The sequence below is a fragment of the Lathyrus oleraceus genome, chromosome 3 (genome assembly GCF_024323335.1).
Source record: "Lathyrus oleraceus cultivar Zhongwan6 chromosome 3, CAAS_Psat_ZW6_1.0, whole genome shotgun sequence".
Lineage (NCBI taxonomy): Eukaryota > Viridiplantae > Streptophyta > Magnoliopsida > Fabales > Fabaceae > Lathyrus > Lathyrus oleraceus.
This window is the reverse complement of record NC_066581.1, coordinates 418,983,050-419,009,391: the sequence shown is the minus strand read 5'-3', so window position 1 is coordinate 419,009,391 and position 26,342 is coordinate 418,983,050. Positions and strand designations below refer to the sequence as shown.

The 26,342-nt window shown below is 36.6% G+C and overlaps 1 protein-coding gene across 4 annotated transcripts; it reads right to left on the bottom strand.

Moving 5' to 3' along the window:
• On the bottom strand, positions 1 to 26,027 carry LOC127128010 (monodehydroascorbate reductase 4, peroxisomal). Of its 4 annotated transcripts, none has more exons than XM_051057269.1 (7): positions 25,632 to 26,027; positions 3,220 to 3,271; positions 2,584 to 2,664; positions 2,008 to 2,126; positions 1,426 to 1,645; positions 1,146 to 1,264; positions 1 to 980 (listed from the first exon to the last, which is right to left on the bottom strand). In XM_051057269.1, exons 1-7 carry the CDS (start codon positions 25,749 to 25,751, stop codon positions 240 to 242), a joined length of 1,452 nt encoding a protein of 483 aa, XP_050913226.1. In that variant the 5' UTR covers positions 25,752 to 26,027; the 3' UTR covers positions 1 to 239. The 4 variants fall into 4 exon arrangements, with proteins under 4 accessions (XP_050913226.1, XP_050913228.1, XP_050913227.1 ...); XM_051057271.1 differs by lacking the exons at positions 1 to 980; positions 1,146 to 1,264; positions 1,426 to 1,645; ... (1 more) ...; positions 2,584 to 2,664; positions 3,220 to 3,271 and adding exons at positions 7,138 to 8,117; positions 8,283 to 8,401; positions 8,563 to 8,782; ... (1 more) ...; positions 9,721 to 9,801; positions 10,357 to 10,408; XM_051057270.1 differs by lacking the exons at positions 1 to 980; positions 1,146 to 1,264; positions 1,426 to 1,645; ... (1 more) ...; positions 2,584 to 2,664; positions 3,220 to 3,271 and adding exons at positions 14,275 to 15,254; positions 15,420 to 15,538; positions 15,700 to 15,919; ... (1 more) ...; positions 16,858 to 16,938; positions 17,494 to 17,545.
• Between the last annotated feature and the right edge of the window lie 315 nt (positions 26,028 to 26,342).

Below are 26,342 nucleotides of genomic sequence, written 5' to 3'. Positions count from 1 at the left end.
TATTAGTAACTTCTGAATGATGGTCATTTGTATTTTCCTTTTGTTTTTAGTACAACAATCCTGTATATGAACAATACAAGTGAAGAATTGTAATCCAATAAGTTGGATAGGATACAATATTGCAGCTCGTAAATCTGTCTAAAGTCCTTTGAAACCGTTAACCACGAATTTGGTAACCTTAGAAGTGTCACAGTCATCCTTTGAAACCGTTAACCACGAATTTGGTAATCTTAGAAGTTTCACCATCTGCGACGCCTTTTTCCATAAAAATATGCAAATGCAGCTATTGATGCAGCAAGAACGACACCAGCTGTAGCATGCCAAGCATATAATGGTTTTTCCAAAAGAAGACCAGAAGTGCTACCGCTAACCTCAATCGGTGGTGGTAATGCTACTGGTTTCTGGCTAACTGCCACTGCAAACCCCAAACCTTGCCGCTCCAACTCAGTCAAGTCTTCAACTGCTGGCCTTAGTGTTGTAGTCTTTGCTATGGCTTCATATTCTTCTCTAGTTCCTCCTTCAAGGAAAGCCCCGACAACATGACCCTTGTTTACCCAATATGCTCCAAATGTGCTACCTGAGGCTGAGAGATCTCCATAATAAACAACTTCCCCGGCATTATCCCCGTAAAATTGCCATGACAAAGTGAAGACTCTGGAGTAGAAAAAAGGAATGTAGTCAAATTCGCCTGTTTTGTCTGGTTCCATTATGGATGAAACAGCGTGTTTTGCAGATTTTCTTGCTGAATCAACATGCTCCAGTCTTCGCTTTTCACCAAACGCTTTGACTGGAAATGCTGCAACATCTCCAATAGCATAGACTGAACTGTTGCTTGACTGGAACATTCCATTTACCTTGATTCCACCTTTCTCCAAAGTAAGTTGGCCTTCAAACAGACCTGTATTTGGTCGTATTCCGATTCCCACTACAACCATGTCTACGGATAGCTTTGTTCCATCTCTAAGAGTAACATCTGTAACCTGCAAAAGAGGTCAGTCAATTACAGTTATAGGTTGAATTGATCAAGGCCTGATGCAACCATAGCCAAATTTTCAGATATCCGTAAAATTTGTTGTCATAAGCCCAGTGAACCAGGAATTTTTCACTTCCAAGGGGAGAAATTTCCAAAAAATAGTTTCATGTACCTTTCCGTTGGAATCAAAATCAAATGATGATAGCACAGTTCCTTTAATGAATTTTACTCCTCTTGATTTATAATATTCTTCATAGTAGCTTGCAATCTTGGGGGTTAATAAACGAGCCACTGTAAAACAAAATCCAATATAGAAAGTACCTATCAGTTTTTCAAGTCATTATTATCCATAAAAGCTACAGCGGCATTTTTATTCAGATTAACGCCCAAATAAAGATTGATCCCATATACTCTTTGAGTTGAGAGAATAAATTAAAAAATGAAGTACTTACTGCAATGTGCTTCTGGGAAGACCATTGTTACATTGATTTTATTAATCACTAAAGATGCTGCACACTCCATGCCAATGTATCCACCACCAATGACAACAGCATTCCCACCAGGAGAAGATTGAATAGCATTCACAAGCCTATTTGCATCTGATATATCTCTTAAATAACATACATTTTCTGCATCGGATCCATTAACCCCAAATTCCTCCAGTTTCAAAGCCTACACTTAACATTGCACACAAGTTTGATAAATTTCTGTAAAGAAAGCTAAGAGGCCACTATCTAGGTGCATTGGTGAATTTGTCTTCAAATATCCCCACATTTTATCTTCATGAGGACAGAAAAAATTGAGTTTCCATATAGTTTTCCCAGGGCTTAATAGTTTTCACGTATTTTAAGGGGAAATGATATTGAATTTCTAGAGATAAAAACCTATAAAAAAAGAAAGCTACAAGAAACATCAAGGAAACTGCCAAAGCTTCTTTCATTTGTTTTTTAAAAAGCACGACATGCATGTAATATAACAAGATAAAATGATTCTTTTAAGCAGGAAAATTCAAACTGAAAGATTTGCTTCAATACCCGGGCGCCAGTAGCAATAATAAGAAATTTGTAACTTATGGTCTCCCCAGTTGTGGTTAACAGTGTTTTACGTTTCACATCAGCAGACTTAACTCCAGTTCCAAGAACTAGTTCAACTCCTGAAAACGAAATAGAAATTTCAAGATTCAGCATATGAACCACCTTTGATTTACAATATAAAAACATTAAACAAAGATGAATGATAGCTGTTTTTAATAGAATCGAGTATCATTATCTGATACAAACCTGATATTTTATAAGAAAGGATAGGGAAAATCCCCCTAGAATACGGCACAATCCATGGCATAAGGTCCCAAAGTCTTACTAAATTTCTAGGAGCTTAACTCAGCAGTTTCAACTTAAAACTCAGTAAAAAGAAATTCTAAATATTTAGAAATATTACTTTAGGGGAACCACTGAATCTAAATAGCATAAACTACTGAACAAGTTCAAAGCCGGACAAAATAAATAAAACAACCAACAAATGCATTTACATCTCAAAGGGGGGAAACAGAAGTAGCCTAGCTAAATTACTTCGTGGAGAAATCAACTCGTGATGTAAAATAGTCTAATTACCATGTTCTTTATACCATTTTGGAGTTAGCCTTTCCTCATTTGCTCCTACACATGTATGAAAGGATGGAAGCCGGGCAGCAGCTGTAAGTTACAAATTTATTTCAGCAACCGGATATTCCAAAATCTTTGCAACCAAGAAAAAGAGAAAATATGGAGGAAAGAGGGGAAGTTTAGAAATTCTATATTTGAACTACATGGAAATGAAGCAATAAATCCTCATAATGCAAGTACCATCCTAAGCTCACGGTTAAATCCTTCAAATTTACAGCATAATCAAAATCACAATCAGCCTGGTTTACTTCAATTTTTCCTTATTTTGGGAATTCAAAGATAAAACAGAGCACTGCATTGAAGTTTATAGATTAGTCTCCCTAAGCAATATAACTTGGCCATGATATTCAAATTTCATAAGTAAATGAAGTTAAGATGGCCATTTGATAACCAGATAGCGAAATTCATTTTAACTGAAGTCCTGATTAAATAACAAGATTGTTGTAAGGAGGAATAGAGCATGATGCAAAGAAAAAGAGTAAATAACATAAACAAGATTCAAAATTTGTAAAAGAGTCATTTTTATCAACAAACACTCAAAATAAACCGTTAATAAGGTTCCTCAAGTTGAGAAAGGGTTGATACCTTCTGGAAGCAAATATCCTTTGCTTAATGCAGGTCTTTCATACGGAGCAACCTGAGACAAATATTAGAAATCACACAGTGTCATGGCTCAAATCATATTCACAGGAAAGATAGAAAAAGAAAAAAAAGCAAATTAATATTCTTTTGTTCTTCTTTTCAGCATTCTCACACAAGCCCATTTCAAAGGTTTGGAGAGAACCAATGAGCTCATCCACCTTCATATTGTAGATGTCTTGCGCCTCCTCTATGGCTGTGACCTTCATAGCAAATCTCTTAGGCAAGGACCTGAGAATCTTTCTTACAAGTTTCTCTTCAGCCATTTTCTCACCTAGTCCACCAGAGGTGTTTGCAATTTCAAGAATATTCATGTGAAAGTCATGAATAGTCTCATCCTCTTTCATCCTCAGATTTTCAAACTTGGTGGTCAGCATCTGAAGTTTGGACATCTTCACCTTGGAAGTACCTTCATGAGTTACCTTGAGGGTATCCCAAACTTCCTTAGCTAGTTCGCAGTGGTGCCCCAGCCTGAAGATGTTCTTACTGATTCCATTGAACAATGCATTCAAGGCCTTGGAATTTCCAAGAGCTAATGCATCTTGCTCCTTGTCCCACTCTTCTTCAGGAATCTGCACACTGACTCCATTTTCACCTGTCCTCATTGGATGTTCCCATCCTTTGTTGACAGCTCTCCAGGCTTTGCTGTCTAGAGACCTTAAGAAGGCTATCATACGAGGCTTCCAGTCATCATAATTAGAGCCATCCAACATGGGTGGTCTATTTGAGTGTCCTATATCCTTGTCCATTGTACTAGAAAGTAACTTCCCTAGATCTCACCCAGAAATTCACAGGCAGGGTGCCTGCTCTGATGCCAATTGAAATTCTAGTTATCAGACTTTAGATGTCACACGGGTTGTTATGACATCCAATTCTGCACAGACAGGACTTATGCAGAACTTAAGCGTAAGTGCAGTAAATAACACAAGTAATTGTTTACCCAGTTCAGTTCAACATGACCTACATCTGGGGGCTACCAAGCCAGGGAGGAAATCCACTATTAGTAGTATCAATTCAAAGCTAAACTCACCCGTTTACAACTTATCACTTAATCCCTACCCAATGCAATTTCAATCTTACACTAAGATCAGAGTTCCTACTCACTCCCCCTCAATCACCTCAGTGATTACTACTTTTAATCAATATTAAAGACAATTTGAAGTCACACTTCAAATAACTCTTGATTGTGCTTCACAGCTTTAATCAAGATACACAGCACTCACGCTTAAAAGCTTTGAGCGACACAACACTTACAACTCAATGAACACCCTATGCCACAGCAATCATCTACTTGATAATGGCTTGGCTTACAAGATACGTCTAATACAAGACTCACAAAAATACAGCAGTGAAGTATGATGGACACACAGAATCTTCACGCCTCAAAATCCCCGAAACTGAATGAAGGAACGCCTTCCTTTTTATATTGCAGTACCTGGGCTTTTGCACCTGTATTCTCCTGAATTTAAGGTCACACGAGTTCCCATAAATTCAACATTTAGGTTACTAACAAATAAGCTATTTGTTAGGTTCATTAAATGTAACTTGGTTGTTGATTTCCTGGTTTTTCTCTAAGTTGTTGACTTCCTGAAGAATAGCCTGAGAAAAAGCTGAAACAGAAAACTGAACAACCTACAATATAGCATATGCTGTCAGGAATGAATGTCACGACATTCAGCTTGACATCAAGGTCCATATGCTGAGTCTGTTTTTCCAGAAAACAGACTGTACAATTTTGCTGACCTGTACATGATCAAAATGACCATACTACAGTAACAGCTTACATTAATAAATGTCAAAGTGTCCAATTTAACATTTACACATTTGGCCTTAAGTTAGTTCTGTTATTCTCTTGAAGAACAGACTAAGTAACATGCTGAAGTATAGCAGAACACCACTCTGTCTATTATTCAGTATATACTGTCCATGATGAATGTCATAACATCCAGTTTGACATTCATACAGTAGGCCTTATGCCAGGTATGGTTCTTCCTTGATAACCAGACTGCAAATGAATACTGAGCTCTGACAGAACACCAACTGTTCTATTCCTCAGTAGCTGTTGACAGGGATGAATGTCACAGTCTCCAGTTTGACATTCAATAAATCCTGTATTAGCTAATCCTGCAGTGACTACTCAAGTGTGTCATGACATCAGTCAAGACATCAGAGTACAGTTAGATATTCTAACCTACAATGTAGTCACATAAACATACCATGTCATGACATCAGTCAAGACATTAGTAACCAGTTAGTGTTTTACCATATGATGCAGCCAACTAAGCACCTACACTACGGATTATAGGTGGTTGGAGAAACGAGTTGCTCTTTTCCCATTTATTATTTCTAACGTTTTAGTAAGTTGTTGATCGTTATCTTTCATTTCCACAAATGGAGTTAATGTTCTTTCCTTCCAAAAGAAACCATTTGCTCGACGTACCCCCATGGTATTGTCGTTGATCCATCAAATCCTTAGAGGTTGCTCCATCCTTAAAGAATAAGGCTCCCTCGAGTCAAGTCTATATTTTCCAAGAGATTGGCGTATATCATGTCGCACGAGTTTCCTTGATCTAACAAAACCTTCAACACGTCATAATTGACCATGAAGACCCTTACTAATAACGGTATGTTAGATTTTGGTATCCTTTTGACTAGCTCTTTATCGTAGAAAAAGATGGGCGGTAGGCCTTTTCTAGAAAATTCAATCGTGAGGTGCTTTGTTGCCTCGTTCCTAAAGTGGATATACGTTTTCTTCCATTGATTCTTGGAGTTTGTCGTCAAGTGGAGTGGAAGAAAGCTTCTCGAGTGTCAATGGTGGTTAGATCTGACTTCTTGGATGAAATGAAGAAGCGGTGAGTCTCTCCTCCCTGTGGAAGTTTCTTCTCACAATTTGACTTGCCACATATTGTAGGCAGTTGGAGCAACGAGTTTCTCTTTTCCTGTTTATCATTTCTAACGTTTGACTAAGTGGTTGATATCTCTTTCATTTCCACATATGGTGTTAATGTTTCTTCTAGATATGAAGTATTTTCTTTATGATGAATATGGCCGGATCCATGCAGTCTCGAGCTTGAAAATCTTTTCATATCTTGTCGTTTTGAGTGGATTGAGAGTGGTGCTTACAAATACTCTAACACCCAAGTTAGTGACTATCAGATATGAAAGATATAAAATTTATAAAAAATTTGTGTACCTTAATTTGACGTTTGTGGTCTCTTATATAGATAGGAATTTTACTAGGTTTCTAGAGACCTATAATTTTTTGTCCAATCATCATCGTCCAAACAAAGAGATGTCGGGATATAATTTGTTTTGTCATCCGACAGTCTTGTTCCAATCATTTGCTCGGATCATGTATTTTTTCTAGAATGGATCCATATTTGTTCTCGGAAACCTGGAACATTCCTGTAGATAATAGCCCCGAGTGATATTTCTTCCGATGACGTTATTGGTCTATCATCATTATAAAATATCATCAAAAACAACTTTTATTTTATTGGGTGTTATATTTTTGTGCCTCATATATTCTTGGACTGGGTAGGAACACCTTTAACACAAGATTTAGTCAAATATGAAGAAAAGAGTAGAGAGCAAAGAATAGAGGTGATGAACAAATCTGAAAACGTATTGCAGAAAATGATTGTTGAGCAATGGGTTGAGGCTCATCAGCCTTTCCAATTGCAGCAGAAAATACTTTAGTGCTCAATGGTAAAATAAAGAAAGTTTGCGTTGATCAGTGGATTCACCGATGAAAAGAAATTTCCTGTAATGCCCTCAATTTCCAAATAAATGGTATGAAGTTAAAGAGGGTGGTTTAAACTTTTAATCAACATATATTTTTCTTAAATTGATTAGATTCTATAGTATTAGTAACTTCTGAATGATGGTCATTTGTATTTTCCTTTTGTTTTTAGTACAACAATCCTGTATATGAACAATACAAGTGAAGAATTGTAATCCAATAAGTTGGATAGGATACAATATTGCAGCTCGTAAATCTGTCTAAAGTCCTTTGAAACCGTTAACCACGAATTTGGTAACCTTAGAAGTGTCACAGTCATCCTTTGAAACCGTTAACCACGAATTTGGTAATCTTAGAAGTTTCACCATCTGCGACGCCTTTTTCCATAAAAATATGCAAATGCAGCTATTGATGCAGCAAGAACGACACCAGCTGTAGCATGCCAAGCATATAATGGTTTTTCCAAAAGAAGACCAGAAGTGCTACCGCTAACCTCAATCGGTGGTGGTAATGCTACTGGTTTCTGGCTAACTGCCACTGCAAACCCCAAACCTTGCCGCTCCAACTCAGTCAAGTCTTCAACTGCTGGCCTTAGTGTTGTAGTCTTTGCTATGGCTTCATATTCTTCTCTAGTTCCTCCTTCAAGGAAAGCCCCGACAACATGACCCTTGTTTACCCAATATGCTCCAAATGTGCTACCTGAGGCTGAGAGATCTCCATAATAAACAACTTCCCCGGCATTATCCCCGTAAAATTGCCATGACAAAGTGAAGACTCTGGAGTAGAAAAAAGGAATGTAGTCAAATTCGCCTGTTTTGTCTGGTTCCATTATGGATGAAACAGCGTGTTTTGCAGATTTTCTTGCTGAATCAACATGCTCCAGTCTTCGCTTTTCCCCAAACGCTTTGACTGGAAATGCTGCAACATCTCCAATAGCATAGACTGAACTGTTGCTTGACTGGAACATTCCATTTACCTTGATTCCACCTTTCTCCAAAGTAAGTTGGCCTTCAAACAGACCTGTATTTGGTCGTATTCTGATTCCCACTACAACCATGTCTACGGATAGCTTTGTTCCATCTCTAAGAGTAACATCTGTAACCTGCAAAAGAGGTCAGTCAATTACAGTTATAGGTTGAATTGATCAAGGCCTGATGCAACCATAGCCAAATTTTCAGATATCCGTAAAATTTGTTGTCATAAGCCCAGTGAACCAGGAATTTTTCACTTCCAAGGGGAGAAATTTCCAAAAAATAGTTTCATGTACCTTTCCGTTGGAATCAAAATCAAATGATGATAGCACAGTTCCTTTAATGAATTTTACTCCTCTTGATTTATAATATTCTTCATAGTAGCTTGCAATCTTGGGGGTTAATAAACGAGCCACTGTGAAACAAAATCCAATATAGAAAGTACCTATCAGTTTTTCAAGTCATTATTATCCATAAAAGCTACAGCGGCATTTTTATTCAGATTAACGCCCAAATAAAGATTGATCCCATATACTCTTTGAGTTGAGAGAATAAATTAAAAAATGAAGTACTTACTGCAATGTGCTTCTGGGAAGACCATTGTTACATTGATTTTATTAATCACTAAAGATGCTGCACACTCCATGCCAATGTATCCACCACCAATGACAACAGCATTCCCACCAGGAGAAGATTGAATAGCATTCACAAGCCTATTTGCATCTGATATATCTCTTAAATAACATACATTTTCTGCATCGGATCCATTAACCCCAAATTCCTCCAGTTTCAAAGCCTACACTTAACATTGCACACAAGTTTGATAAATTTCTGTAAAGAAAGCTAAGAGGCCACTATCTAGGTGCATTGGTGAATTTGTCTTCAAATATCCCCACATTTTATCTTCATGAGGACAGAAAAAATTGAGTTTCCATATAGTTTTCCCAGGGCTTAATAGTTTTCACGTATTTTAAGGGGAAATGATATTGAATTTCTAGATATAAAAACCTATAAAAAAAGAAAGCTACAAGAAACATCAAGGAAACTGCCAAAGCTTCTTTCATTTGTTTTTTAAAAAGCACGACATGCATGTAATATAACAAGATAAAATGATTCTTTTAAGCAGGAAAATTCAAACTGAAAGATTTGCTTCAATACCCGGGCGCCAGTAGCAATAATAAGAAATTTGTAACTTATGGTCTCCCCAGTTGTGGTTAACAGTGTTTTACGTTTCACATCAGCAGACTTAACTCCAGTTCCAAGAACTAGTTCAACTCCTGAAAACGAAATAGAAATTTCAAGATTCAGCATATGAACCACCTTTGATTTACAATATAAAAACATTAAACAAAGATGAATGATAGCTATTTTTAATAGAATCGAGTATCATTATCTGATACAAACCTGATATTTTATAAGAAAGGATAGGGAAAATCCCCCTAGAATACGGCACAATCCATGGCATAAGGTCCCAAAGTCTTACTAAATTTCTAGGAGCTTAACTCAGCAGTTTCAACTTAAAACTCAGTAAAAAGAAATTCTAAATATTTAGAAATATTACTTTAGGGGAACCACTGAATCTAAATAGCATAAACGACTGAACAAGTTCAAAGCCGGACAAAATAAATAAAACAACCAACAAATGCATTTACATCTCAAAGGGGGGAAACAGAAGTAGCCTAGCTAAATTACTTCGTGGAGAAATCAACTCGTGATGTAAAATAGTCTAATTACCATGTTCTTTATACCATTTTGGAGTTAGCCTTTCCTCATTTGCTCCTACACATGTATGAAAGGATGGAAGCCGGGCAGCAGCTGTAAGTTACAAATTTATTTCAGCAACCGGATATTCCAAAATCTTTGCAACCAAGAAAAAGAGAAAATATGGAGGAAAGAGGGGAAGTTTAGAAATTCTATATTTGAACTACATGGAAATGAAGCAATAAATCCTCATAATGCAAGTACCATCCTAAGCTCACGGTTAAATCCTTCAAATTTACAGCATAATCAAAATCACAATCAGCCTGGTTTACTTCAATTTTTCCTTATTTTGGGAATTCAAAGATAAAACAGAGCACTGCATTGAAGTTTATAGATTAGTCTCCCTAAGCAATATAACTTGGCCATGATATTCAAATTTCATAAGTAAATGAAGTTAAGATGGCCATTTGATAACCAGATAGCGAAATTCATTTTAACTGAAGTCCTGATTAAATAACAAGATTGTTGTAAGGAGGAATAGAGCATGATGCAAAGAAAAAGAGTAAATAACATAAACAAGATTCAAAATTTGTAAAAGAGTCATTTTTATCAACAAACACTCAAAATAAACCGTTAATAAGGTTCCTCAAGTTGAGAAAGGGTTGATACCTTCTGGAAGCAAATATCCTTTGCTTAATGCAGGTCTTTCATACGGAGCAACCTGAGACAAATATTAGAAATCACACAGTGTCATGGCTCAAATCATATTCACAGGAAAGATAGAAAAAGAAAAAAAAGCAAATTAATATTCTTTTGTTCTTCTTTTCAGCATTCTCACACAAGCCCATTTCAAAGGTTTGGAGAGAACCAATGAGCTCATCCACCTTCATATTGTAGATGTCTTGCGCCTCCTCTATGGCTGTGACCTTCATAGCAAATCTCTTAGGCAAGGACCTGAGAATCTTTCTTACAAGTTTCTCTTCAGCCATTTTCTCACCTAGTCCACCAGAGGTGTTTGCAATTTCAAGAATATTCATGTGAAAGTCATGAATAGTCTCATCCTCTTTCATCCTCAGATTTTCAAACTTGGTGGTCAGCATCTGAAGTTTGGACATCTTCACCTTGGAAGTACCTTCATGAGTTACCTTGAGGGTATCCCAAACTTCCTTAGCTAGTTCGCAGTGGTGCACCAGCCTGAAGATGTTCTTACTGATTCCATTGAACAATGCATTCAAGGCCTTGGAATTTCCAAGAGCTAATGCATCTTGCTCCTTGTCCCACTCTTCTTCAGGAATCTGCACACTGACTCCATTTTCACCTGTCCTCATTGGATGTTCCCATCCTTTGTTGACAGCTCTCCAGGCTTTGCTGTCTAGAGACCTTAAGAAGGCTATCATACGAGGCTTCCAGTCATCATAATTAGAGCCATCCAACATGGGTGGTCTATTTGAGTGTCCTATATCCTTGTCCATTGTACTAGAAAGTAACTTCCCTAGATCTCACCCAGAAATTCACAGGCAGGGTGCCTGCTCTGATGCCAATTGAAATTCTAGTTATCAGACTTTAGATGTCACACGGGTTGTTATGACATCCAATTCTGCACAGACAGGACTTATGCAGAACTTAAGCGTAAGTGCAGTAAATAACACAAGTAATTGTTTACCCAGTTCAGTTCAACATGACCTACATCTGGGGGCTACCAAGCCAGGGAGGAAATCCACTATTAGTAGTATCAATTCAAAGCTAAACTCACCCGTTTACAACTTATCACTTAATCCCTACCCAATGCAATTTCAATCTTACACTAAGATCAGAGTTCCTACTCACTCCCCCTCAATCACCTCAGTGATTACTACTTTTAATCAATATTAAAGACAATTTGAAGTCACACTTCAAATAACTCTTGATTGTGCTTCACAGCTTTAATCAAGATACACAACACTCACGCTTAAAAGCTTTGAGCGACACAACACTTACAACTCAATGAACACCCTATGCCACAGCAATCATCTACTTGATAATGGCTTGGCTTACAAGATACGTCTAATACAAGACTCACAAAAATACAGCAGTGAAGTATGATGGACACACAGAATCTTCACGCCTCAAAATCCCCGAAACTGAATGAAGGAACGCCTTCCTTTTTATATTGCAGTACCTGGGCTTTTGCACCTGTATTCTCCTGAATTTAAGGTCACACGAGTTCCCATAAATTCAACATTTAGGTTACTAACAAATAAGCTATTTGTTAGGTTCATTAAATGTAACTTGGTTGTTGATTTCCTGGTTTTTCTCTAAGCTGTTGACTTCCTGAAGAATAGCCTGAGAAAAAGCTGAAACAGAAAACTGAACAACCTACAATATAGCATATGCTGTCAGGAATGAATGTCACGACATTCAGCTTGACATCAAGGTCCATATGCTGAGTCTGTTTTTCCAGAAAATAGACTGTACAATTTTGCTGACCTGTACATGATCAAAATGACCATACTACAGTAACAGCTTACATTAATAAATGTCAAAGTGTCCAATTTAACATTTACACATTTGGCCTTAAGTTAGTTCTGTTATTCTCTTGAAGAACAGACTAAGTAACATGCTGAAGTATAGCAGAACACCACTCTGTCTATTATTCAGTATATACTGTCCATGATGAATGTCATAACATCCAGTTTGACATTCATACAGTAGGCCTTATGCCAGGTATGGTTCTTCCTTGATAACCAGACTGCAAATGAATACTGAGCTCTGACAGAACACCAACTGTTCTATTCCTCAGTAGCTGTTGACAGGGATGAATGTCACAGTCTCCAGTTTGACATTCAATAAATCCTGTATTAGCTAATCCTGCAGTGACTACTCAAGTGTGTCATGACATCAGTCAAGACATCAGAGTACAGTTAGATATTCTAACCTACAATGTAGTCACATAAACATACCATGTCATGACATCAGTCAAGACATTAGTAACCAGTTAGTGTTTTACCATATGATGCAGCCAACTAAGCACCTACACTACGGATTATAGGTGGTTGGAGAAACGAGTTGCTCTTTTCCCATTTATTATTTCTAACGTTTTAGTAAGTCGTTGATCGTTATCTTTCATTTCCACAAATGGAGTTAATGTTCTTTCCTTCCAAAAGAAACCATTTGCTCGACATACCCCCATGGTATTGTCGTTGATCCATCAAATCCTTAGAGGTTGCTCCATTCTTAAAGAATAAGGCTCCCTCGAGTCAAGTCTATATTTTCCAAGAGATTGGCGTATATCATGTCGCACGAGTTTCCTTGATCTAACAAAACCTTCAACACGTCATAATTGACCATGAAGACCCTTACTAATAACGGTATGTTAGATTTTGGTATCCTTTTGACTAGCTCTTTATCGTAGAAAAAGATGGGCGGTAGGCCTTTTCTAGAAAATTCAATCGTGAGGTGCTTTGTTGCCTCGTTCCTAGAGTGGATATACGTTTTCTTCCATTGATTCTTGGAGTTTGTCGTCAAGTGGAGTGGAAGAAAGCTTCTCGAGTGTCAATGGTGGTTAGATCTGACTTCTTGGATGAAATGAAGAAGCGGTGAGTCTCTCCTCCCTGTGGAAGTTTCTTCTCACAATTTGACTTGCCACATATTGTAGGCAGTTGGAGCAACGAGTTTCTCTTTTCCTGTTTATCATTTCTAACGTTTGACTAAGTGGTTGATATCTCTTTCATTTCCACATATGGTGTTAATGTTTCTTCTAGATATGAAGTATTTTCTTTATGATGAATATGGCCGGATCCATGCAGTCTCGAGCTTGAAAATCTTTTCATATCTTGTCGTTTTGAGTGGATTGAGAGTGGTGCTTACAAATACTCTAACACCCAAGTTAGTGACTATCAGATATGAAAGATATAAAATTTATAAAAAATTTGTGTACCTTAATTTGACGTTTGTGGTCTCTTATATAGATAGGAATTTTACTAGGTTTCTAGAGACCTATAATTTTTTGTCCAATCATCATCGTCCAAACAAAGAGATGTCGGGATATAATTTGTTTTGTCATCCGACAGTCTTGTTCCAATCATTTGCTCGGATCATGTATTTTTTCTAGAATGGATCCATATTTGTTCTCGGAAACCTGGAACATTCCTGTAGATAATAGCCCCGAGTGATATTTCTTCCGATGACGTTATTGGTCTATCATCATTATAAAATATCATCAAAAACAACTTTTATTTTATTGGGTGTTATATTTTTGTGCCTCATATATTCTTGGACTGGGTAGGAACACCTTTAACACAAGATTTAGTCAAATATGAAGAAAAGAGTAGAGAGCAAAGAATAGAGGTGATGAACAAATCTGAAAACGTATTGCAGAAAATGATTGTTGAGCAATGGGTTGAGGCTCATCAGCCTTTCCAATTGCAGCAGAAAATACTTTAGTGCTCAATGGTAAAATAAAGAAAGTTTGCGTTGATCAGTGGATTCACCGATGAAAAGAAATTTCCTGTAATGCCCTCAATTTCCAAATAAATGGTATGAAGTTAAAGAGGGTGGTTTAAACTTTTAATCAACATATATTTTTCTTAAATTGATTAGATTCTATAGTATTAGTAACTTCTGAATGATGGTCATTTGTATTTTCCTTTTGTTTTTAGTACAACAATCCTGTATATGAACAATACAAGTGAAGAATTGTAATCCAATAAGTTGGATAGGATACAATATTGCAGCTCGTAAATCTGTCTAAAGTCCTTTGAAACCGTTAACCACGAATTTGGTAACCTTAGAAGTGTCACAGTCATCCTTTGAAACCGTTAACCACGAATTTGGTAATCTTAGAAGTTTCACCATCTGCGACGCCTTTTTCCATAAAAATATGCAAATGCAGCTATTGATGCAGCAAGAACGACACCAGCTGTAGCATGCCAAGCATATAATGGTTTTTCCAAAAGAAGACCAGAAGTGCTACCGCTAACCTCAATCGGTGGTGGTAATGCTACTGGTTTCTGGCTAACTGCCACTGCAAACCCCAAACCTTGCCGCTCCAACTCAGTCAAGTCTTCAACTGCTGGCCTTAGTGTTGTAGTCTTTGCTATGGCTTCATATTCTTCTCTAGTTCCTCCTTCAAGGAAAGCCCCGACAACATGACCCTTGTTTACCCAATATGCTCCAAATGTGCTACCTGAGGCTGAGAGATCTCCATAATAAACAACTTCCCCGGCATTATCCCCGTAAAATTGCCATGACAAAGTGAAGACTCTGGAGTAGAAAAAAGGAATGTAGTCAAATTCGCCTGTTTTGTCTGGTTCCATTATGGATGAAACAGCGTGTTTTGCAGATTTTCTTGCTGAATCAACATGCTCCAGTCTTCGCTTTTCCCCAAACGCTTTGACTGGAAATGCTGCAACATCTCCAATAGCATAGACTGAACTGTTGCTTGACTGGAACATTCCATTTACCTTGATTCCACCTTTCTCCAAAGTAAGTTGGCCTTCAAACAGACCTGTATTTGGTCGTATTCCGATTCCCACTACAACCATGTCTACGGATAGCTTTGTTCCATCTCTAAGAGTAACATCTGTAACCTGCAAAAGAGGTCAGTCAATTACAGTTATAGGTTGAATTGATCAAGGCCTGATGCAACCATAGCCAAATTTTCAGATATCCGTAAAATTTGTTGTCATAAGCCCAGTGAACCAGGAATTTTTCACTTCCAAGGGGAGAAATTTCCAAAAAATAGTTTCATGTACCTTTCCGTTGGAATCAAAATCAAATGATGATAGCACAGTTCCTTTAATGAATTTTACTCCTCTTGATTTATAATATTCTTCATAGTAGCTTGCAATCTTGGGGGTTAATAAACGAGCCACTGTGAAACAAAATCCAATATAGAAAGTACCTATCAGTTTTTCAAGTCATTATTATCCATAAAAGCTACAGCGGCATTTTTATTCAGATTAACGCCCAAATAAAGATTGATCCCATATACTCTTTGAGTTGAGAGAATAAATTAAAAAATGAAGTACTTACTGCAATGTGCTTCTGGGAAGACCATTGTTACATTGATTTTATTAATCACTAAAGATGCTGCACACTCCATGCCAATGTATCCACCACCAATGACAACAGCATTCCCACCAGGAGAAGATTGAATAGCATTCACAAGCCTATTTGCATCTGATATATCTCTTAAATAACATACATTTTCTGCATCGGATCCATTAACCCCAAATTCCTCCAGTTTCAAAGCCTACACTTAACATTGCACACAAGTTTGATAAATTTCTGTAAAGAAAGCTAAGAGGCCACTATCTAGGTGCATTGGTGAATTTGTCTTCAAATATCCCCACATTTTATCTTCATGAGGACAGAAAAAATTGAGTTTCCATATAGTTTTCCCAGGGCTTAATAGTTTACACGTATTTTAAGGGGAAATGATATTGAATTTCTAGAGATAAAAACCTATAAAAAAAGAAAGCTACAAGAAACATCAAGGAAACTGCCAAAGCTTCTTTCATTTGTTTTTTAAAAAGCACGACATGCATGTAATATAACAAGATAAAATGATTCTTTTAAGCAGGAAAATTCAAACTGAAAGATTTGCTTCAATACCCGGGCGCCAGTAGCAATAATAAGAAATTTGTAACTTATGGTCTCCCCAGTTGTGGTTAACAGTGTTTTACGTTTCACATCAGCAGACTTAACTCCAGTTCCAAGAACTAGTTCAACTCCTGAAAACGAAATAGAAATTTCAAGATTCAGCATATGAACCACCTTTGATTTACAATATAAAAACATTAAACAAAGATGAATGATAGCTGTTTTTAATAGAATCGAGTATCATTATCTGATACAAACCTGATATTTTATAAGAAAGGATAGGGAAAATCCCCCTAGAATACGGCACAATCCATGGCATAAGGTCCCAAAGTCTTACTAAATTTCTAGGAGCTTAACTCAGCAGTTTCAACTTAAAACTCAGTAAAAAGAAATTCTAAATATTTAGAAATATTACTTTAGGGGAACCACTGAATCTAAATAGCATAAACGACTGAACAAGTTCAAAGCCGGACAAAATAAATAAAACAACCAACAAATGCATTTACATCTCAAAGGGGGGAAACAGAAGTAGCCTAGCTAAATTACTTCGTGGAGAAATCAACTCGTGATGTAAAATAGTCTAATTACCATGTTCTTTATACCATTTTGGAGTTAGCCTTTCCTCATTTGCTCCTACACATGTATGAAAGGATGGAAGCCGGGCAGCAGCTGTAAGTTACAAATTTATTTCAGCAACCGGATATTCCAAAATCTTTGCAACCAAGAAAAAGAGAAAATATGGAGGAAAGAGGGGAAGTTTAGAAATTCTATATTTGAACTACATGGAAATGAAGCAATAAATCCTCATAATGCAAGTACCATCCTAAGCTCACGGTTAAATCCTTCAAATTTACAGCATAATCAAAATCACAATCAGCCTGGTTTACTTCAATTTTTCCTTATTTTGGGAATTCAAAGATAAAACAGAGCACTGCATTGAAGTTTATAGATTAGTCTCCCTAAGCAATATAACTTGGCCATGATATTCAAATTTCATAAGTAAATGAAGTTAAGATGGCCATTTGATAACCAGATAGCGAAATTCATTTTAACTGAAGTCCTGATTAAATAACAAGATTGTTGTAAGGAGGAATAGAGCATGATGCAAAGAAAAAGAGTAAATAACATAAACAAGATTCAAAATTTGTAAAAGAGTCATTTTTATCAACAAACACTCAAAATAAACCGTTAATAAGGTTCCTCAAGTTGAGAAAGGGTTGATACCTTCTGGAAGCAAATATCCTTTGCTTAATGCAGGTCTTTCATACGGAGCAACCTGAGACAAATATTAGAAATCACACAGTGTCATGGCTCAAATCATATTCACAGGAAAGATAGAAAAAGAAAAAAAAGCAAATTAATATTCTTTTGTTCTTCTTTTCAGCATTCTCACACAAGCCCATTTCAAAGGTTTGGAGAGAACCAATGAGCTCATCCACCTTCATATTGTAGATGTCTTGCGCCTCCTCTATGGCTGTGACCTTCATAGCAAATCTCTTAGGCAAGGACCTGAGAATCTTTCTTACAAGTTTCTCTTCAGCCATTTTCTCACCTAGTCCACCAGAGGTGTTTGCAATTTCAAGAATATTCATGTGAAAGTCATGAATAGTCTCATCCTCTTTCATCCTCAGATTTTCAAACTTGGTGGTCAGCATCTGAAGTTTGGACATCTTCACCTTGGAAGTACCTTCATGAGTTACCTTGAGGGTATCCCAAACTTCCTTAGCTAGTTCGCAGTGGTGCCCCAGCCTGAAGATGTTCTTACTGATTCCATTGAACAATGCATTCAAGGCCTTGGAATTTCCAAGAGCTAATGCATCTTGCTCCTTGTCCCACTCTTCTTCAGGAATCTGCACACTGACTCCATTTTCACCTGTCCTCATTGGATGTTCCCATCCTTTGTTGACAGCTCTCCAGGCTTTGCTGTCTAGAGACCTTAAGAAGGCTATCATACGAGGCTTCCAGTCATCATAATTAGAGCCATCCAACATGGGTGGTCTATTTGAGTGTCCTATATCCTTGTCCATTGTACTAGAAAGTAACTTCCCTAGATCTCACCCAGAAATTCACAGGCAGGGTGCCTGCTCTGATGCCAATTGAAATTCTAGTTATCAGACTTTAGATGTCACACGGGATGTTATGACATCCAATTCTGCACAGACAGGACTTATGCAGAACTTAAGCGTAAGTGCAGTAAATAACACAAGTAATTGTTTACCCAGTTCAGTCCAACATGACCTACATCTGGGGGCTACCAAGCCAGGGAGGAAATCCACTATTAGTAGTATCAATTCAAAGCTAAACTCACCCGTTTACAACTTATCACTTAATCCCTACCCAATGCAATTTCAATCTTACACTAAGATCAGAGTTCCTACTCACTCCCCCTCAATCACCTCAGTGATTACTACTTTTAATCAATATTAAAGACAATTTGAAGTCACACTTCAAATAACTCTTGATTGTGCTTCACAGCTTTAATCAAGATACACAGCACTCACGCTTAAAAGCTTTGAGCGACACAACACTTACAACTCAATGAACACCCTATGCCACAGCAATCATCTACTTGATAATGGCTTGGCTTACAAGATACGTCTAATACAAGACTCACAAAAATACAGCAGTGAAGTATGATGGACACACAGAATCTTCACGCCTCAAAATCCCCGAAACTGAATGAAGGAACGCCTTCCTTTTTATATTGCAGTACCTGGGCTTTTGCACCTGTATTCTCCTGAATTTAAGGTCACACGAGTTCCCATAAATTCAACATTTAGGTTACTAACAAATAAGCTATTTGTTAGGTTCATTAAATGTAACTTGGTTGTTGATTTCCTGGTTTTTCTCTAAGCTGTTGACTTCCTGAAGAATAGCCTGAGAAAAAGCTGAAACAGAAAACTGAACAACCTACAATATAGCATATGCTGTCAGGAATGAATGTCACGACATTCAGCTTGACATCAAGGTCCATATGCTGAGTCTGTTTTTCCAGAAAACAGACTGTACAATTTTGCTGACCTGTACATGATCAAAATGACCATACTACAGTAACAGCTTACATTAATAAATGTCAAAGTGTCCAATTTAACATTTACACATTTGGCCTTAAGTTAGTTCTGTTATTCTCTTGAAGAACAGACTAAGTAACATGCTGAAGTATAGCAGAACACCACTCTGTCTATTATTCAGTATATACTGTCCATGATGAATGTCATAACATCCAGTTTGACATTCATACAGTAGGCCTTATGCCAGGTATGGTTCTTCCTTGATAACCAGACTGCAAATGAATACTGAGCTCTGACAGAACACCAACTGTTCTATTCCTCAGTAGCTGTTGACAGGGATGAATGTCACAGTCTCCAGTTTGACATTCAATAAATCCTGTATTAGCTAATCCTGCAGTGACTACTCAAGTGTGTCATGACATCAGTCAAGACATCAGAGTACAGTTAGATATTCTAACCTACAATGTAGTCACATAAACATACCATGTCATGACATCAGTCAAGACATTAGTAACCAGTTAGTGTTTTACCATATGATGCAGCCAACTAAGCACCTACACTACGGATTATAGGTGGTTGGAGAAACGAGTTGCTCTTTTCCCATTTATTATTTCTAACGTTTTAGTAAGTCGTTGATCGTTATCTTTCATTTCCACAAATGGAGTTAATGTTCTTTCCTTCCAAAAGAAACCATTTGCTCGACGTACCCCCATGGTATTGTCGTTGATCCATCAAATCCTTAGAGGTTGCTCCATCCTTAAAGAATAAGGCTCCCTCGAGTCAAGTCTATATTTTCCAAGAGATTGGCGTATATCATGTCGCACGAGTTTCCTTGATCTAACAAAACCTTCAACACGTCATAATTGACCATGAAGACCCTTACTAATAACGGTATGTTAGATTTTGGTATCCTTTTGACTAGCTCTTTATCGTAGAAAAAGATGGGCGGTAGGCCTTTTCTAGAAAATTCAATCGTGAGGTGCTTTGTTGCCTCGTTCCTAGAGTGGATATACGTTTTCTTCCATTGATTCTTGGAGTTTGTCGTCAAGTGGAGTGGAAGAAAGCTTCTCGAGTGTCAATGGTGGTTAGATCTGACTTCTTGGATGAAATGAAGAAGCGGTGAGTCTCTCCTCCCTGTGGAAGTTTCTTCTCACAATTTGACTTGCCACATATTGTAGGCAGTTGGAGCAACGAGTTTCTCTTTTCCTGTTTATCATTTCTAACGTTTGACTAAGTGGTTGATATCTCTTTCATTTCCACATATGGTGTTAATGTTTCTTCTAGATATGAAGTATTTTCTTTATGATGAATATGGCCGGATCCATGCAGTCTCGAGCTTGAAAATCTTTTCATATCTTGTCGTTTTGAGTGGATTGAGAGTGGTGCTTACAAATACTCTAACACCCAAGTTAGTGACTATCAGATATGAAAGATATAAAATTTATAAAAAATTTGTGTACCTTAATTTGACGTTTGTGGTCTCTTATATAGATAGGAATTTTACTAAATTTCTAGAGACCTATAATTTTTTGTCCAATCATCATCGTCCAAACAAAGAGATGTCGGGATATAATTTGTTTTGTCATCCGACAGTCTTGTTCCAATCATTTGCTCGGATCATGTATTTTTTCTAGAATGGATCCATATTTGTTCTCGGAAACCTGGAACATTCCTGTAGATAATAGCCCCGAGTGATATTTCTTCCGATGACGTTATTGGTCTATCATCATTATAAAATATCATCAAAAACAACTTTTATTTTATTGGGTGTTATATTTTTGTGCCTCATATATTCTTGGACTGGGTAGGAACACCTTTAACACAAGATTTAGTCAAATATGAAGAAAAGAGTAGAGAGCAAAGAATAGAGGTGATGAACAAATCTGAAAACGTATTGCAGAAAATGATTGTTGAGCAATGGGTTGAGGCTCATCAGCCTTTCCAATTGCAGCAGAAAATACTTTAGTGCTCAATGGTAAAATAAAGAAAGTTTGCGTTGATCAGTGGATTCACCGATGAAAAGAAATTTCCTGTAATGCCCTCAATTTCCAAATAAATGGTATGAAGTTAAAGAGGGTGGTTTAAACTTTTAATCAACATATATTTTTCTTAAATTGATTAGATTCTATAGTATTAGTAACTTCTGAATGATGGTCATTTGTATTTTCCTTTTGTTTTTAGTACAACAATCCTGTATATGAACAATACAAGTGAAGAATTGTAATCCAATAAGTTGGATAGGATACAATATTGCAGCTCGTAAATCTGTCTAAAGTCCTTTGAAACCGTTAACCACGAATTTGGTAACCTTAGAAGTGTCACAGTCATCCTTTGAAACCGTTAACCACGAATTTGGTAATCTTAGAAGTTTCACCATCTGCGACGCCTTTTTCCATAAAAATATGCAAATGCAGCTATTGATGCAGCAAGAACGACACCAGCTGTAGCATGCCAAGCATATAATGGTTTTTCCAAAAGAAGACCAGAAGTGCTACCGCTAACCTCAATCGGTGGTGGTAATGCTACTGGTTTCTGGCTAACTGCCACTGCAAACCCCAAACCTTGCCGCTCCAACTCAGTCAAGTCTTCAACTGCTGGCCTTAGTGTTGTAGTCTTTGCTATGGCTTCATATTCTTCTCTAGTTCCTCCTTCAAGGAAAGCCCCGACAACATGACCCTTGTTTACCCAATATGCTCCAAATGTGCTACCTGAGGCTGAGAGATCTCCATAATAAACAACTTCCCCGGCATTATCCCCGTAAAATTGCCATGACAAAGTGAAGACTCTGGAGTAGAAAAAAGGAATGTAGTCAAATTCGCCTGTTTTGTCTGGTTCCATTATGGATGAAACAGCGTGTTTTGCAGATTTTCTTGCTGAATCAACATGCTCCAGTCTTCGCTTTTCCCCAAACGCTTTGACTGGAAATGCTGCAACATCTCCAATAGCATAGACTGAACTGTTGCTTGACTGGAACATTCCATTTACCTTGATTCCACCTTTCTCCAAAGTAAGTTGGCCTTCAAACAGACCTGTATTTGGTCGTATTCCGATTCCCACTACAACCATGTCTACGGATAGCTTTGTTCCATCTCTAAGAGTAACATCTGTAACCTGCAAAAGAGGTCAGTCAATTACAGTTATAGGTTGAATTGATCAAGGCCTGATGCAACCATAGCCAAATTTTCAGATATCCGTAAAATTTGTTGTCATAAGCCCAGTGAACCAGGAATTTTTCACTTCCAAGGGGAGAAATTTCCAAAAAATAGTTTCATGTACCTTTCCGTTGGAATCAAAATCAAATGATGATAGCACAGTTCCTTTAATGAATTTTACTCCTCTTGATTTATAATATTCTTCATAGTAGCTTGCAATCTTGGGGGTTAATAAACGAGCCACTGTGAAACAAAATCCAATATAGAAAGTACCTATCAGTTTTTCAAGTCATTATTATCCATAAAAGCTACAGCGGCATTTTTATTCAGATTAACGCCCAAATAAAGATTGATCCCATATACTCTTTGAGTTGAGAGAATAAATTAAAAAATGAAGTACTTACTGCAATGTGCTTCTGGGAAGACCATTGTTACATTGATTTTATTAATCACTAAAGATGCTGCACACTCCATGCCAATGTATCCACCACCAATGACAACAGCATTCCCACCAGGAGAAGATTGAATAGCATTCACAAGCCTATTTGCATCTGATATATCTCTTAAATAACATACATTTTCTGCATCGGATCCATTAACCCCAAATTCCTCCAGTTTCAAAGCCTACACTTAACATTGCACACAAGTTTGATAAATTTCTGTAAAGAAAGCTAAGAGGCCACTATCTAGGTGCATTGGTGAATTTGTCTTCAAATATCCCCACATTTTATCTTCATGAGGACAGAAAAAATTGAGTTTCCATATAGTTTTCCCAGGGCTTAATAGTTTTCACGTATTTTAAGGGGAAATGATATTGAATTTCTAGAGATAAAAACCTATAAAAAAAGAAAGCTACAAGAAACATCAAGGAAACTGCCAAAGCTTCTTTCATTTGTTTTTTAAAAAGCACGACATGCATGTAATATAACAAGATAAAATGATTCTTTTAAGCAGGAAAATTCAAACTGAAAGATTTGCTTCAATACCCGGGCGCCAGTAGCAATAATAAGAAATTTGTAACTTATGGTCTCCCCAGTTGTGGTTAACAGTGTTTTACGTTTCACATCAGCAGACTTAACTCCAGTTCCAAGAACTAGTTCAACTCCTGAAAACGAAATAGAAATTTCAAGATTCAGCATATGAACCACCTTTGATTTACAATATAAAAACATTAAACAAAGATGAATGATAGCTATTTTTAATAGAATCGAGTATCATTATCTGATACAAACCTGATATTTTATAAGAAAGGATAGGGAAAATCCCCCTAGAATACGGCACAATCCATGGCATAAGGTCCCAAAGTCTTACTAAATTTCTAGGAGCTTAACTCAGCAGTTTCAACTTAAAACTCAGTAAAAAGAAATTCTAAATATTTAGAAATATTACTTTAGGGGAACCACTGAATCTAAATAGCATAAACGACTGAACAAGTTCAAAGCCGGACAAAATAAATAAAACAACCAACAAATGCATTTACATCTCAAAGGGGGGAAACAGAAGTAGCCTAGCTAAATTACTTCGTGGAGAAATCAACTCGTGATGTAAAATAGTCTAATTACCATGTTCTTTATACCATTTTGGAGTTAGCCTTTCCTCATTTGCTCCTACACATGTATGAAAGGATGGAAGCCGGGCAGCAGCTGTAAGTTACAAATTTATTTCAGCAACCGGATATTCCAAAATCTTTGCAACCAAGAAAAAGAGAAAATATGGAGGAAAGAGGGGAAGTTTAGAAATTCTATATTTGAACTACATGGAAATGAAGCAATAAATCCTCATAATGCAAGTACCATCCTAAGCTCACGGTTAAATCCTTCAAATTTACAGCATAATCAAAATCACAATCAGCCTGGTTTACTTCAATTTTTCCTTATTTTGGGAATTCAAAGATAAAACAGAGCACTGCATTGAAGTTTATAGATTAGTCTCCCTAAGCAATATAACTTGGCCATGATATTCAAATTTCATAAGTAAATGAAGTTAAGATGGCCATTTGATAACCAGATAGCGAAATTCATTTTAACTGAAGTCCTGATTAAATAACAAGATTGTTGTAAGGAGGAATAGAGCATGATGCAAAGAAAAAGAGTAAATAACATAAACAAGATTCAAAATTTGTAAAAGAGTCATTTTTATCAACAAACACTCAAAATAAACCGTTAATAAGGTTCCTCAAGTTGAGAAAGGGTTGATACCTTCTGGAAGCAAATATCCTTTGCTTAATGCAGGTCTTTCATACGGAGCAACCTGAGACAAATATTAGAAATCACACACTGTCATGGCTCAAATCATATTCACAGGAAAGATAGAAAAAGAAAAAAAAGCAAATTAATATTCATAGAGTAACATATTAAGAAACATAATTGAATCAATTGATAAAGAAAAGACCTATTTGAATTGACTTATTTGAGCTTATCAGCTTATCAGCGCAAATACACTTGTGAGTCCGTTTGAAAAAACTTATAAAAACAACTTATGATATATTCACTAGTTATTATCAACTTATTTTCATAAGCCCTCTCTAAGATAGCTTATGAAAACAGCTTATAGCTAATACCAAAACAATTCAACTTTATTTTTTCTCGTGTTCACGGACCTGACACTAACACGACAACTTTGATAATAATTTGAAAAATGAATAAAAATTAAAGGTAATCACGAGTGTCGGTACAGGTGTCCGACACCAACACAAACACGTTTTTTTCAGAGGTGTCGGTGCTACATATGTTATATATAGCAATTATACAACTATATAAGCGCTAATCATGATAAATTGAGTTGTTTATAGAAACAAGCCTATGAATACATTATTCTTTTTTTTTTGGTTTTTCACCACCAGTATCAGGTTCAGGGTCAGTTCTGGCATGAAGTGGTTCCAGCCCCCTTCCCCAATCGCATTTGAACCGGATTTGAATATATGATTCTATCTCTATATAGAGAGCTTATCAATCATTAACTACTTAACTACTACTAATAAGTAATAACCATTAACCACCAACTAATTAATTCATAACGGAGTTGAAACTCACTCAATAATGAATCAATATCTTTGTTAACAAGCATTTATGTTTCTTAACATTTACCATTATTATTATCATTATAAAACAAAGAATGAGATCAAAATCAAACACCGGAAATTATGAACAAATCTTAAATAAATAAATAAACAGAAGAGAGAAAAAAATGGAAATCTTACTGATTCATTAGAAATGATACAGAGTTCACCATGAGAAACACCTCGTCTAACGAATTCAAGAGCAGCATAACCAGCAGATACACCACCACCGAGAATCACGTACACGAACGCTCTTCCCATTGCTCGAAAAACTCTTTCTTCCTTCGCATACACACACACGCAAAAACAAAAACACCTTATCTTGTTTATCTATCGTGAATTCAAAATCAAGGGTGGTGAATTATTTGGAAGCGTTTTCTTATAAGGAACTTCCAAAAATTTGAAGATCGCGAAACGGGCCCACCGGGATGGTAATGACGAAGACGGCGGCAATAATTCTTGCATTTACTGTAATGCCCTCCAACGGAGATTATCTGGTATTGGGTTTTCCATTGGATGCAAATTACGTGGCTGTTTCATTTGTTATAATATTCCCTAAAGGTAGGTATAAAAACATCAGAAAATAGATGGTGGACTTATGGTGTAAATTATTTTTACACAATTATGTATTCTGTAAATTTTAAATTATTTTAAAATATTGTGATTTAATATATGTATAATATTTTTGTATATAATGTATTATTATTAAATTTTAAAAGTATTATTCTCGTTTATTAACATTTATAAAAAAATATAAATCAGTCAATTAAGTTAATTATTTTGGGATAAATTGATAATTTATAAAACTATTTTTTATTATTGACATGAAGAAAGAAATTTAAAAAATTAAAA